Source organism: Herpailurus yagouaroundi, unplaced genomic scaffold (genome assembly GCF_014898765.1).
Source record: "Herpailurus yagouaroundi ecotype Mexico unplaced genomic scaffold, PumYag 28, whole genome shotgun sequence".
Lineage (NCBI taxonomy): Eukaryota > Metazoa > Chordata > Mammalia > Carnivora > Felidae > Herpailurus > Herpailurus yagouaroundi.
In genome coordinates, this window is record NW_024412376.1 from 59,386,323 (window position 1) to 59,402,772 (window position 16,450).

The 16,450-nt window shown below is 36.6% G+C and overlaps 1 protein-coding gene across 2 annotated transcripts in view; it reads right to left on the minus strand.

Moving 5' to 3' along the window:
- INTU (inturned planar cell polarity protein) overlaps nucleotides 1–12,184 on the minus strand; it is an 87,546-nt gene extending 75,362 nt beyond the window's left edge. Inside the window, exon 1 of one of the 2 annotated variants that reach the window (XM_040474376.1) lies at nucleotides 11,897–12,184. In XM_040474376.1, coding sequence (XP_040330310.1) covers nucleotides 11,897–12,042 — 146 coding nt within the window. In that variant the 5' untranslated portion in view covers nucleotides 12,043–12,184. The remainder of the gene's footprint in view (nucleotides 1–11,896) is intronic. The other variant, XM_040474386.1, reaches the window with a different exon arrangement.
- Nucleotides 12,185–16,450: the final 4,266 nt, after the last annotated feature.

Below are 16,450 nucleotides of genomic sequence, written 5' to 3' on the forward strand. Positions count from 1 at the left end.
ATTTCATCATGAGCAAATTAACAGTGCCAGGCACTTGTAAAGTACTAGAATTATAATGATGAAAACATCAGTTCCTTCCCTTGTCTTGTGGGGAAGAGGAAGTGAGAAAGAATTCACAACAATACATAAGGTAGATGCAAGATAGAGGTCACCTAGTTTAGCCTGGGAAGGAGGGTGAGGTTGGGGAGAATTTCTAGCAGAGGAAACACAGAAGTTAAGTCCTAAAAGAGTAAGTTGCTGGGAGGAGGTATGGTGGGGGTTAAGGGGAAGAGGAAAAGAGAATTCCAAGCAGAAGTAACAGCATAAGCAGAAGCCTTGAGGGACAGTCTCCATGGCCTATGTGGACAACTAAAGCTTGTTGATGGTTGCCAAAGTAAGGATAGAGGGAACATACCTCAGCATCATAAAGGCCTTATATTAAAAACCCACGCTAATATCATCCTCAATTGGGAAAAACTGAGAGCTTTCCCTCTACAGTCAGGGACAAAACAGGGGAATGCCCACTCTCACCATTGTTATTTGACAATGTAGTGGAAGTTATAGCCTCAGTAATCAGACAACAAAAAGAAATAAAACGCATCCAAATCAGCGAAGAAGTCAAACTTTCACTATTTGTAGACATGATACTCTATGTAGAAAACCTGAAAGACCACCAAAAATTGCTAGAACTGATTACAGTAAAGTCATAGGATACAAAACCACTGTACAGAAATCTTTTGCATTTCTATACACCAAATGAAGTAGCAAAAAGAGAAATCAAGGAATTGATTCTATTTACAACTGCACCAAAAACCATAAGATACCTAGGAATAAACCTAACCAAAGAGATAAGAGATCTGTATGCTGAAATCTGTATGCTGAAAGCTTATGAAAGAAATTGAAGAAGACACAAAGAAATGGAAAAACACTCCATGATCATGGATTGGAAGAACAAATATTGTTAAAATGTCTGCACTACCCAAAGCAATCTATAATGCAATTCCTATCAAAATACCACCAGCATTTTTCACAGAGCTACAATAAACAATCCTAAAATTTGTATGGAACCACAAGACTACCCGAATAGCCAAAGCAATCTTGAAAAAGAAAAGCAAAGGGGGAGGCACCACAATTCCAGACTTCAAGATTTATTACAAAGCCGTAGTGATCAAGACAGTATGGTACTGGCATAAAAACAGACACAGAGATTAATGGAACAGAACAGAGAACCCAGAAATGGACCCACTATTATACAGTCAACTAATTTTTGACAAAGCAGTAAAGAATATCCAATGGAAAAAAGACAGCCTCTCCAACAAATGGTGTTGGAATAACTGGACAGCAACATGGAAAAGAATGAAACCAGACCACTTTCTCACACCATACATAAAAATAAATTCAAAATGGTTGAAAGACCTCAATGTGAGACAGGAGACCATCAAAATCCTAAAGGAGAACACAGGCAGCAACCTCTTTGATCTGTGTCGTAACAACTTTCTCCTGAGGCAAGGGAAACAAAAGCAAAAATGAACTATTGAGACTTCATCAAGATAAAAAATCTTTACAGCAAAGGAAACAATCAACAAAACTAAAAGGCACCCTTCTGAATGGGAGAAGATATTTGTAAGTGACATATCAGGTAAAAGGTTAGTATCCAAAATCTATAAAGAACTTAACCAAACTCAACACCCAAAAAACAAATAATCCAGTTAAAAGTGGGCAGAAGACATGAATAGACATTTTTCCAAGGAAGACATACAGATGACCAACAGACACATGAAAAGATGCTTGATATCACTCATCATCAGGGAAATACAAATCAAAACTACAATGAGATATTCTTCACACCTGTTAGAATGGCTAACATTAACAACACAGGAAAATAACAGATGTTGGCGAGGATATGGAGAAAGGGGAACCCTCTTACACGATTGGTGGATGCAAATTGGTACATCCACTCTGGAAAACAGTATGGAGGGTCCTCAAGTTAAAAACAGAATTACCCTACAATACAGCAACTGCACTACTCGGTATTAACCCAAAGGATACAAAAATGCAGATTTGAAGGGATATATGCACCCCAATGTTTATAGCAGCATTATCAGCAATAGCCAAATTATGTAGAGTCCAAATGTCCATCAACCAATAAGTGGATAAAGAAGATGTGGTGTATATGTATGTATATGTGTGTGTGTGTGTATATATATATATATATATATATATATAAATAATGGAATATTACTCAGCCATCAAAAAGAATGAAATCTTGCCATTTGCAATGATGTGGATGGAGCTAGGTATTATGCCCAGCAAAATAAATCAGTCAGAAAAAGACAAATACCATATGATTTCACTCATATGTGGAATTTAAGAAACAAAACAGATAAACACACGGGGAAAGGAAGAGAGAGGGAAATCATAAAACAGACTCTTAACTATAGAGAACAAACTGAAGGTTGCTGAAGGAAAGGTGGGTGGGGAGTGGGCTAAATTGGTGATGGGTATTAAGGAGCGAACTTGTGATGAGCACTGGGTGTTGTATGTAAGTGATGAATCACTAAATTCTACTCCTGAAACTACTATTACGTATACTGTATGTTAACTAACCAGAATTTTAGTAAAATCTTGTACACAAAACAAAGCTAGTCAATTGTTGCCAAAGGTGGGGCGTGACAGGAAAAGTAGTCAAGTCCTCATTTTGCAAGACCCTTTAGACCATGGCAAGGGGTTTGGATTTTGTAGCATAAGTAAGAGGGCATCAATGAAGAGTTTTAGGTAGAGATTTAGGTGTCAGATATCCCTGGATAGATCTACTTTGACAAGAGAATGGAAGAAGAATTTAGGTAGTTAAGACTCAAGTCAAGAGAATGGTTAGGGAGCTGTTTCAGTAGTCCAGGCCAAGATGGTACCTAAAGCAATGGCAGAAAACATGGAAAGTAAGAAAAACATTTGAGAAATGCTTAAAAATCACTGGACTTTGAGACTGTTTACATGAGATGATGAGAGAAGGAAGGAATTAATGTCGACTAGATTTCTAGTTGGTGACTTTATTTTCATGCATCTTTTTATACATACATATGCACAGACTCATTTTATATAAATGTGACCATAACTATAATACATGTTATCTTCCCTACCTACTTTTTACTGACATAAACAATATATCCACGATACCCATGTTCTTCAAATCATAAAATCATATAAAAACATAAAGAGGATTATTCTGTCATTGTTTTTGAAAAACCAGAATTATTATATACTCTTTATATATGATTGCAATTGCATACATTTTTCAAAAGTGTACATACATATGTATATGTATATATACATACATACCTTTATCATTTATCACTGAACACTACAGTTTAAAAACCCCTAATGGCTGCATTAAACCCTATCAAGGATGTAGCACTTCTGGTCATTCACCTCCTGATTAGCTTTGTGTTCAGTTTTTGTTTTGATCTTATGGATGATGATACAGCAACCACATATTTATATTTATATTTATATTTATATTTATATTTATATTTATGCTTATACTTATATTTATACTTATATGTTTTTACTCAAAGACCATATCAATTCACATTTCCACCAGCAATGAATGAGATCCTTTTTCCTCACCTCTAAATTTAAATAATACTTCACTTTAAGAGGAAGAAGAAATTAAAAGAAGAGAGATAAGTGGAACAGGAATAAAGACAAGGAAATGAATGTATGAGACTCTGAAAACAGAAGGCAACATGTATAGTAAAAAGAAAATGAACTGAGAAGTCACAAAGACCTGGATTCAAATTCTGTTCTATTGACAATTTTTTACTTTTCTAAGCTTTACCTCATCTCTTCTAGAAAACAGATTATAGCAACTTCACATGGCTGTTACTAACAGTAAATTAAAAAATGTTAGTTCCTTTCCTCTTGCTTGGCAGAGTCAAAAATGTAGAGAAACTTACAACTTTATTAGATACAGCACTCATACTTCTGCACTCTTCCAACCCCTGGCAATAAATGAAGATGTCTCCAGTGATCTCTACTTGCTGGGTTCCAGCCTAAGTGCTGTTGGCATAAAAAGCAAAAGATGCTGCCTCTATGGCTCCCATAGTTCAGTATTCCTGGAAAGCTCCTTATTCCTACTCTGAATGATTAATTCCTATTTAGATGCATCAAGAGCATAACTGATTAAGTGCTAGGAAGCTTAACAGAGTTGTAAAGACTGTACTCCAAACTAGTTCTAACAGGAGAGGGTATATTAAAAACAACTACAAGGAAAACCCAACCTTTCACTGCAACTATTATTCATAACAAAATTAAAGAAATTATTGTCATATGTTTATACTCCCTACTCCAGGAGATGGAACTTAATCTTTCCTCCCCTTTAACATGAACAGGACTTAGTGACATGCTTCCAAAGAAGAGAGTATGGAAAGTGAGAAATAGTAACTTCACAGTGATGAAACCTTGCAGACATTACCTTAACCAAGTGATCCAGGTTATGAAAAACAAGGAACAACTAAGAAACTGTCACAGACCAAAAGAAACTAGGGACACTTAATAACTAAATGCAATATGCTACCCTGGATTAGATCCTAGAACAGAAAAAGGACATAAGTAGAGAAATGGTGAAATCCAAATAAAGTCTGGAGTTTATTTAACAGTACTGTACTAACGTTAATTAATTTCTTAGTTTTGGCAAATATACCATAGTTGTGTAAGATGTTAATATCAGGGGAAACTGGGTGAAGGATATATGGGAACTCTGTACTATGTTTGCAACTTTTCTGAAAATTTAAATTTATTCCAAAAAAATGTTTATTTTTAAAAAGGCATTAACTCTAGCTGCTTTAATTCAGAATTTTATAATATAAGAATGCTTTAATCTCTTTTCTGAGATCCTATGGTACAAGCTGCAAAGTTGTCATTGTGTAAGTGTCTTTCAGTGAGATTACTTTGTTTATTCTATTGTTTTCTAAACAGAAATAACTGTATATTCAGTCTGCTCACAAAGTTTGAGAACACTTTAATTGGTTTTCAAGGCTCCGATGTAGTAAACATGAGTAGAATCCTTCTTCCCAGACAGACTTGCTAATTTGCAAATAAACAAGTTCACTTACATAAACTGTAACATAACTATATTAAAGAAAATGAACTTCAGATAATGCAAATAAGTTTCTCAATTCATATTCAAGAATTCTATACTAATACTAATTTTTTTCTTCTAAATTATTGAATCTCTCAGGTCTTTATGTTGTCAGTATTTTTCATCAATTGGTAATATTAGAATTTTCTTAGCCATCACAAGAAAAGTTATGAATAGTCAAACCTACTGGTTCATTTCCTGAAGGAAAACAGACTTTTGCTACTACTCCAACCCTGTTACAGAATTTTTTTTTTCCTTTTTAGTAGGCAAAAGCACACCAAAGTGGCCAACACACATAGTTACATGGTGCTAATATGCAGAGCAGGACAATTCTAGGGACAGAGAAAAACCACACACAATAAAAACATCATGACAAATGAATACCGTTTCTCTCTGGTGTTTGTTCAGTACTGGTCTATCCATGCTTTTCTGTGCTCTGCCTACCAGCAATATCTAATTTTCACCTATGAAGTCTTTTGATTGTTTTCTAAAAGAAAGCCATAATTTTAATGGTTAAAATCTGTCATAGCAGCTTGAGGGGTGGGGAACCTGGGATGGGCTGGTATTCTTTCTAGCCTAGCCACAGTCACCATTTACAAACGTAAAGCATATTAGAGAAAAGGAGGGGATCAATCAGTAAACTAGTCACTGTGTACTCACTGCACGAAATAAATTTTTACATCATGAACACATCTCCATTGGAACTATGCTAATGACCCTGTTCCCAGGACCACATTCCCTACCTCCAACTCTTTCAGCTTAATGGAGCATGTTACATATCACTAAGTTTAGAGATAAGATCTGACCCTGAAATCATAGACCAACAAAAACATTTTTTGATAGGGCATTTTTGTACTTTTAAAAATGTCAGACAGACAGAAGGCTCATCACCTAGCTTAAATGCAAGTGCCAAAACAGAGGAACAAAAACTGCTATAAGAAAGTCAAGTTTGGAGAAATTAAGTCTAAGAGGTATCAAAAAAGGCTGTAGGAGAAGGTAGCACTTAAGTGGGACACTGAATGATTTTGACAAGATAGGAAGCAAAGGTCTTTCAGAGAAAACAAAGTAGGTAAAAGTGTAGGTGTGAAAGTATACAATATGTATGAGAGAGGGTGTATATTTCCATGTAGTAATGTTATGTACTGAATGTTTGTGTCCTCAAAATATGTATGTTGAAACCCCACCACTCAATGTGATGGTATAGAGATGGGACCTTTGGGAAGTAATGAGGATTAGATGAAGCCATGAGGATGGAGCCTCGTGAATGGGATATGCTCTCCTAAGAGTCTTGAGAAAGCTTGTTCATTCCCTCTGCTCTTTGCCATGTGGGGGTACAAATAGAAGTCATCAATCCACAACTTGGAGGAGGGTTCTGACCAGAACCTGACCGTACTGGAACAGTGATCTAGGATTTCCAGGCTCCAGAACTGTGAGAAATAAATTTCTGTTGTTTATAATCTACTCAGCCTAGGGGCACCTGAGTGGTTCAGTCAGTTAAGTGTCTGACTTCCGCTCAGGTCATGATCTCACAGTTCATGGGTTCGAGCTCCGTGTCGGGCTCTGTGGTGACAGCTCAGAGCCTGGAGCCTGCTTTGAATTCTGTTGTCTCCCTCTCTCTGCCCCTTCCCTACTCACACTCTGTCTCTCTCTGTCTCTCAAAAATAAATAAACATTGAAAAAATAATTTAAGCTACTCAGTCTATGCTCTTTTTAAAATAGCAGCCCCAGGTAAGACAAGTAAGAATACAGGTAGCTTTAAAGAAGGACGATCATCAAAACTGAGATCAGAGAGGCTTGGGACAGATCTAAAACAGCTTTAAAAGAAAATATGGAATTTATTTGGGAGGCCACCAAGCTTTTGAGTACTATAGAAAAATGATTTAATATACTCTTTTTTTTAGAACCATTTTAAGTTCATAGCAAAATTGAGCTAACGGTACAGAGATTTCCAATATACTTTCTTCCTCCTACATGCACAGCCTCCTCCATTATCAACATCCCCCACCAGAGGGATACATTTGTTACAACGGATAAACCTATATTCATACATTATAATTACCCCAAATCCACAGTTTACATTAAAGTTCATTCTTGGTGGTGTATATTCTATGGGCTTAGGGAAATGAATAATGACATGTATCATCCATCACTACAGTATCATACAGTGTAGTATCACTACCCTAACACAATTATCCTATTATTTTAAATTTTAAAATAAAAACCAGAATAAATGAAGGCCCGTAAAGCTTCTCAATACCAGGAAGACAGTTTTCATGTTAAAGGAAAGCACATAGGGGACTTCTTTCTTCTTTTGTGCATATTTGAAAATTTTCAGGAAAAAAAGGTTTGATTAAAAGGAGGAAAAGCATGTCTTTAATAGGTCACCTACACAAAGATTTAATAGAAATGCTTGCACATTCAGGCTTTAGCTTTCTCTTTAGCCACACTGCCCCTTAGAATACATAGCATTTTCCATCCTGGAGATATGGAGGACGTTGGGAAACCTCTGATGAAGACGAGAAAACTTGCTACAAGAGGCAACTCTGGAGCACCTGGGTGGTTCAGCTGGTTGAGCATCTGACTCTTGATGTTGGCTCAGGTCATGATCTCACTGTTGGGAGACTGAGCCCCACATTGGGTTCGAGACTGAGCCCCACAATGGGTTCTACACTGACAGTGCACAGCCTGCTGGGAGAGAGGGAGAGACAGACAGAGAGAGAGAGAGAGAGAGAGAGAGAGAGAGAGAGAGAGAGTCTTAAAGCAGGCTCCCAGCTTAGCACAGAGCCTGACAGGGGACTCAATCACACGACACTCAGATCATGACCTGAGTGGAAGTCAAGAGTTGGACACTCAACCAACTGAGCCTCTCAGGCACTCCTGTACACTTTAAATACATGAAGTTTATTGTATGGTAAAAAATCTCAGAAAAAAAACTGTAAAGGACATATTTCCCTTCTTCTCCAGTTATTCTTATTTCAGTGGAAGTTCCTTAGCTTTGTATAGCTAAATTCTCTTATTAAATTATCCCTCTTTCTACAAGTCAAGCTTTTAAAAAATCTAACAACAACAAAAAATTCACTTTGAAAAAACAAAATACTAGGTTATAAAATTGAGAACTCTGACCAATCTATACTAACCAATGTTGCCTCAAAAGTTGAATAACTGGAAAACCACAGCAAAGGATGCCAACCACAAACCTAAACCCTAACCTTAACCCTGACCCTAAACCTAACTCTACCCCTAACTAGTAACCCCTAAATTCTACCCTAATCCTAACTGTAACACCAAATCTAACCTCTGGAGAGGTCTCTGAACTGCAGGGTATGAGGCATATACTCCTACCCTAATCCAAACCCTAGCTCTAAACCTAATTCTAACCCAAACCTGAACACTAACCCTAACCCTAACCCTACCTCTAAAGCTATTCCTCTGGAGAGATCTCTGACCTGCAGGATAACAGGCACATAACCTCACCCTGGCCCTAACCCTAACCCTTATTTTAGCCCTAAACTGAACCCTAATCCTAGATCTGAGGGGAAAAAAAGAGTTGGTATATACACACACATACACATCCACAATGGAATAGTATTACTCAGCCATAAAAAAGAATGAAATCCAATGACATGGATGGAACTAGAGAGTATTATTCTAAGTGAAGTAAGTCAGGGAAAGACAGATACCGTAAGATTTCAGTCATATGTGGAATTTAAGAAACAAAACAAATAAGCCAAATGAAAAGAAGGAAGGAAACAGAATTTGTAGTATTTCTGAAAATAGGTGTGTACAGATCAAAACAGTTAAAAGAGAAGAAAACCACAGGAAAGGAACTTGGCACTATTAAAAGTAAATGTACGATTTCCATTGTTTCAATACCAAAACTAGTCATTGATTTCCTCAACTCATCTACCAGTATTATCTCTGAAGTATCCCCAGGGACTTGTCAATGTGTTTTCTAATCTAAAATTGTCCTCTTATATAAGTCTTAAACAAACTTACTAAAAGTACTTCACCAGAACATACCCTAAAGTAATTTTATCCCCAAAATGATCACCTTATTCTGTATTGACAATCACATGCAGCTCAAACTGGTTTTTGGTTAGAAAGCATGTATGAAATAATAATTACCAGAAAAAATATGCAATAATTAACTATTAGGACACTGAAAGTTAAGAATATTTTATATGAATAAACAACTAGCATAAACTTCCTTTGAAAAAAAATTTTTTTAATATTTATTATTTATTTTTGAGAGAAGGAGAGAGAGAGCGTGAGCAGGGGAGGGGCAGAGAGAGAGGGAGACACAGAATCCAAAGCAGGCTCCAGGCTCTGAGCTGTCAGCACAGAGGACAACGCGGGGCTCAAACTCATGGACTGTGAGATCATGACCTGAGTCGAAGTCAGATGCTTTAACCAACTGGGCCACCCAGGCATCCCTAGCATACTTCTTCAATATCATCCATGTAGGCAATGAAAAACAATGGGCAATTCGGATCTCTTAGCTTCGATGAGAAAGATTAAGTTCACATCCCAATGCCTTTGATCAAAAAGTGATCTTGGGGCGCCTGGGTGGCGCAGTCGGTTAAGCGTCCGACTTCAGCCAGGTCACGATCTCGCGGTCCGTGAGTTTGAGCCCCGCGTCAGGCTCTGGGCTGATGGCTCAGAGCCTGGAGCCTGTTTCCGATTCTGTGTCTCCCTCTCTCTCTGCCCCTCCCCCGTTCATGCTCTGTCTCTCTCTGTCCCAAAAATAAATAAACGTTGAAAAAAAAAATTAAAAAAAAAAAGTGATCTTGTCCTTGGGACGCCTAGGTCGCTCAGTTGGTTAGGCGTCTGACTTTGGCTGAGGTCATGATCTTGCGGTTTGTGAGGTGAGTTCCGCATTGGGCTCTGTGCTGACAGCTCAGAGCCTGGAGCCTGCTTTGGATTCTGTTGTCTCCCTCTTTCTCTCTGCCCCTCCCCGGCTTGTGCTCTGTCTCACTCTCTCTCTCAAAAATAAATAAACATTAAAAAAAAAAAAAAAGAAGAAGTGATCTTGTCCAAACTGGGAAGATCACCTCTGCATTGCTGACTCTGCAGATTAGATAGGTAAATAGGAGCAGAACAGAAGCCTACCTGGTCAGATCAGCAAATAAATTCCCATGACCTACACATCAAGAAGGGGTAGACATAAAATCTGAATCTTGATAGGACTTGAAACATAGACCAGCAAAACATTTTACAAAAGGGACTTACTGTACTTTTACTATTAGGAGGATAAAGACACTGGAACATCTGGAGTGATGAGTGAATGACTAATGTAGAAAGCTTAATGACCATTTAAATATATATATATGAAATACACACATGTATTTTGATTTACAAAATGCTTTGAATTAACAAGCTTTCCTAACACAAGGTCTCCAGATTACTCATTTCCTAGGAATTTAAGTGAGGACTAGCTCATTTGTCTTCATTCTATTAAAATCAAGGTACTACATTCGAAATGAGGCCTCCTAAATCTCTACACTGATTTAGCTGTGTGACCATGGGCAAATTACAGATTCCCTCTGGGCTAAAAGTGTGTGATTCTAAGATGTAGAGAAATCAAGAGCTTGAGTCTCACAAGATCTATGACTCCCACAGCAAGACCAAATAAGGTTTCCCATAATCTATATTTCCTTCCAGTGCCTCTCTTGATAACCATAATTTTGTAATTATTTTTTAAATGACCACAGCAGATTACACAAAATACTTGACCCTCTAAAATCTGTTCAAGTCTTCAAGAATATAATCTGTCCTCATTGAGCCTCTAGAATATGGTAAGCAGCCATTAGTGACTGCTCTTCCCCTATGCTTTTAACGATAATGGTAAAATTTTTTTACATACCCATAGGTGAAAATAATTGCCAAGTAACTTTTAGTCCTAAATACACATTAAATACTTGTAACCATTTATTCCTAAATACACTTAAAATGTCATCCTAAAACTGAATGTGCATGGTAGTCTATTATGGGATTGCTTGATGTTTTGGCACCTAAACCTTTTCACTATTAGTCATTTATTTCAAGCTACCACTAATTTACTTTTCCAAAAAGGTCTTAATCCATAGCAGTAAGGGATAGATTCCTTCAAAATTAAAGAGACACTGGGTCTTATGAATCAAAATAATTTTTTCATTATTATTAAAGATTAAAAAGTGGAAAATAATATTTAGATATTTTGTATTTTAAAAATTATGTTATGACATTAAGTAGAAAACCAGAAAGAACCATGAGAACGTGTAGGAAAATACAGCAGAAATACCCCAAAATGCTGAGAGGTTGTCCTTGACGGTGAAGACTATCAGTGGATTTTAGTTCTTTTATATATATCCATTTTTATAACAGGGAAAAAAAAATCTAAATAAATAGTTGACTTATAAAACGTGTAGGGTATCCCTCCACTAAAGTCACAAAGATTATAACACCAGAGAAGAAGACACTGACATAGGAACGAAGAGTTTTGTGAACATTCTAACAGATATACAGTTAAATATTACAGAACACTCCACAAAGAGGAGAACCTTATCTGATAATCATAAAAAACCTACAACAGCAAAGAACGGCACGTCATTTCGGCTCACGTCCCTCACAATTGGAACGTGGCTCAAATAAATCCCACTAATTATAGAACCTCAAACACTCAATCCCAACTACTCCAACACTCTGGCAGGCCGCCCCCCACCCCCCCTCGCCGCCGCCGCCCAAGTGTACACTCTCTGGATTGAAAGAATGGACTTAATTGTCCCTCTTCAAGAATCTTACTCATAATCACTACTGGTTGAGGAATATGAACCCGAGTCGTTGACCCGATCTTCATAATCGCAATCCTCATCTTCTTGTGAAGAATGGTCTCCAGGGAGCTCATCTGGGCTCTGACGGGAACCATACGAAACCGGAGACGCCATCATCAAGGATGCAGTAGTTACTAGTAGTGTTAATTCAAATCTCGCAGCAACGGCTCGCCGTAGCCGCCATGTTGTCTCCGCTAGGGAAAGGGCAAAGGCCACGTGACCGCCAATCCTTGGCTGCAATTGGTGGCAGCTTGAGTTGCCAGGGAGACGAGGAAGCTTTCCCGAGAGAGAGAGAGAGAGAGAGAGAGAGAGAGAGAGCGCGCGCGCGCGCGCTACTGAAAGAAGCCAACGAGGTGAAACTTCCAGGAGTGCGTCTCAGTTGGAGGAATATAAGTAGTTAAAAACTTCACCACTTAGAGTCTCCTAAACGCACTCCTTTAGAGTACTATAGTTTATTAACAGCGGAGACCCATTTTTTTCTTCCCTTTTTCTAGTTTGCACTTTGCCCTATGTTTCTAAGCCGAACAGCTGCCCAAAGCCTTAGAGGCACTCAGCTTGGGGTTCCCATGAAGTAAAGGAAACTCCTCCGTACCTTTCCCCAGGGCCTCTGCATCTGTGCTGGGAAGGGAAGCTTTTAAGCAAAGTCCACTAGGTGTAAATGTAAATACGCTCCAATGTTTCTTTGGTTTTCTTACTGTTTCACAGTTGCAAACATTTGTATAGTTTTCCCTAGCAAATGTTGTAAATTGCTTAAAATAAGAGGCAATGTGAAATCAACCGCACGTTCATTTTGTAATTTTATAATTTGATTAAGTATTATCACTGAAATTGGAAATGTAAACTGGTAAATTTTATCGGTAATTTACGAATACCTACAAGTATTTTTTTCTAAGTACAAAATAATAGCTAGCCTTTATTGAGAGTCAGCCATTTCTCAAATTACTTGTTCTATTGATATACTATACTACGTATTCACATACTATGAAGTAAAGATCCTTATACTAAAATAAGGAAACTGAAGCTTGGGTTATTCATCTTAATGGTCACATGGCTAGAAGGCAGCCAAGCCACACAAAAATTGAACCTGTCATTAACTACTTGATTATATTTCATCCTCAGGATCTAGTAATTCAACTATTACAGATCTATTCTAAGAAAATAAAGGTTGTAAAAACAATTATAAAGTTTGTGAAAGTGGAAAGCTGAAAGCAATCTAAATATTCAACCATAGGGGAAAAGTTAAATAATACACTTTTCTATATGAAATATAAATATTATGATAGAAGTATTTTCAAAGAATAATGCAAGGGGGAATATTCATGTTATAACAAGTTAAAGGATATAATATTTTATGATCTCAATGGATGAGTGCTGGAGATTCAACTTAAATTACATTAATTCTAAATGTGTTTTTTCATAGTTGTATACCAGCTATTGAATATTGTTTTGTCTTAATTTGAATCAATTTATAAAATTGTTTTTATCTTATATGAGAGCTATAGAGCATAGAGCTTATAACTGTTTATTTACATTATAATTTTAAAAAGTTTAATTCATTCCTGGAAGTCCACAACAGATTTTTCTTTTTTCCTTAAAAGAGGTCTATCTATCATTCAGACTGGAGCACAGGGGACTAGTTCATAACAGGATAATGGGGCAAAAGAGGTCCTTGAGGTAGCAGGAGAATCTGGTGTCTACCAGACAGATGGAAGGACATGACCTTGCTGACATGTCTTCTTTAAAACTGGATCCTAAATGAAGGTGCAAGTGTGGATGCTGATTTGCCAGTTTTAGTCAAGAAGTTGAGACACTCTCCATACATAATGGTGTTTATTTTCTCAGGTAAGTAGAAGGTAACCTTGCCAGGTGAAAACGAAGGAGGGCAATGGAGTTAGAAGTTTGAAGAGAATGGATCCCCAAAGGAAGGGAAACAAATATTTCCATCAGCACGAGGTCCAAAAATGTAGTTACTTTTAAAATCAGAGAAACAATATTATTTTTTAAAAAGATGTAATCAATATAATAGTTATACTTGTTTCATGCTAAAATATACATACTTATTCTCACCACAATCTCCAGTGATAAAAATGTTAATATTTTAAAAGCATCTTATTGGAAGTAAAAAAAAAAAAAAGACATTCTAAATATTAACAAAAAAACCCACATTTCTGCATATAAATGACACTCTTTTTTTTCTCTATAAACAGCTAATGATTTCATGCGCAGCTCAAAAACCTTCAACGCCACCCCATTAGAGAATAAATTCCAAACTAGGTAGTCTCTTAAAAAAAAAAAAAAGATTCCAATTCTACAAACAATTGAGCACCAATTAGGAATTAGATGCTTTATTTCCTGCATTAATCAAGTTAATCAAGTGTGCCCAACTTGCCAGATCAAAAGAACCCCTGGGGTTCTTGTTAAACATAGAGGTTTTAAGAACTGTCCCACCTCAAAAGGATCAGAATCTCCAGGGAAGTTGCCCTAGAAATCTCTGTTTTAAAAAAATGCTCTCACCCCTCAATGATCCCTAGATTAAGGTAAACTTGGGAAACACTGCCCCAAGCCTCCCCTCAGTTCTAATTCTTCATATCTGCAGGCCCACTGACCGTTTCCACAATAGGCTAGAAACCACTCCCACCTCCTGATTTTGAGCCTGGCAGACAGAGCAAATCAACCTCTCCAAGCTTCACTTTCTTTACTGGTAAATTCAGATATTGATATGTACTTCATAGGACTGTTTGGAGGTCTAATAAGTCAATGTAGGTAAGATACCTAGCACATAAAGTATCAATAAAACTTAAAACTATTTTATGGATCATTTATTTTACTCATGCAGTTCTCTCATTGTGAAATGCTACATTTTCCTTCAAGACCCAATTCTAATAGTACCTTTTTCAAGAAGATTTCTCACACTCTTTTCCTATCTCAGTGACAATTCTTCTTTCCACCTTCCCCTCATATCTAATAAAGTTTTATAACGAGTATGTCTGCCTAATGTCTAAATTATTTAGGAATCTTTGCTACCAAATGACAAATTCCTGGAAGTTATAACTGGGTCTTTTTTGTTGTTGTTTTCAATCTTTCATCTTACATAAGATTGAACAAGAGCAAGAGGTGCCACATAAAAGTATCTTTTACGAAATCTTCACACTAGATATGTCTCTGAGTTAACTTCCTTGGCTAGTCTACTTCCATATGTTAGATTAAAAGACAAAATCTGCACCCCCAGAAGGATATCACTTTCCTGATCTTTCACAAAAGAAAAAATAAGAGCAATCATTTTATATTCTTATTTAAATCTTCAGGGTGTGAAGCTTATCAGATTTCTAACTTTATATGTCATATTTGTACTAAATTAATATTTAACAACCTTAGATATACTAGAGAGGATGAAGAATGGAAAAGATTAACTTGCTATTTTCAGGGCCTTTTAAAAAATACTGACTTTGTTTTATACTTAGCAATTGCTGGTGACTTACGAGAGACTGGGGTATATTCTCAATTTTTATTTTCCATTACACAGATGGCCAGCCATCTCTGAGAACTAAGTATGTTTAGTTTAATATATATATATGACATAAAGTCCTTATTTTCATATTTTACTCCCTCAATTAGGCAAACAACACAACTCTGACATAAAATACACCAGATAAGAACATAATTAAATATTTAGTATTTTTGGCAGGTTCAAGAGTTCTTTGCCTGGTGGTAACGGAAGCTAGCAATGAGAAGTAAATGAAAACAGGGCCACATGAGGTCATGTCCATTAAAAAATTTTAAACTGCAAGGTAAAAATTTACAGAACTTAGCATTGTTAGAAACTAATACCATCTTAACTATGAACGTCGAAATAATTCATGAGAGGTGTGGTAATCCTGACAACCCCAATCATTTAAAAAATGATGAATAATAATTTGGTAGACCAGCAAAACAGCATTTTAAAAACTGAGGCATCATAATGTAGGATTTTTAAAATTTGAGATAGTCATAAATGAATAACATTTCAGCAATCCAATGTTTATAGAATTGGATTATGATCTAAGATTCTAATTTTCCTTTATAAAAATTGAATTGCCTGTTAAAATGTTTAGAACTTGTTCCATAGAAATCATGCATTATCTATTTGAATAATAATGAAATACAGATGAGAACACAGAGGTAAACATAAAAGCAACTGAGGTAGATGGCACAAAGCTCAACCCCAAACCCTTCATTTACTCCTAGTTATTCTCATTTTATACTTTCATTTACAAATTGTAAAAAGTTGATGAAATGTTCTACCGCCATAGATCAGTAGCTGCCAACCAGAAGGAAGGGAGGCCTCCTTAAAACGGGAATACAATAGCAGCAGAAATTGTTGATGGCTGACAATCTGCCAATGAAGAGCAGTCAGAAACAAAAAGCAGACACAAGAATTACAAAAAACCAACTCCCCCCCCAAACTCATAGCGTATAAATGAGTGCCAAGTGCCCTCAATAGCATCTAAAATAAAAAAAAGAAGAAAGAAACAAAATTACTGCATTG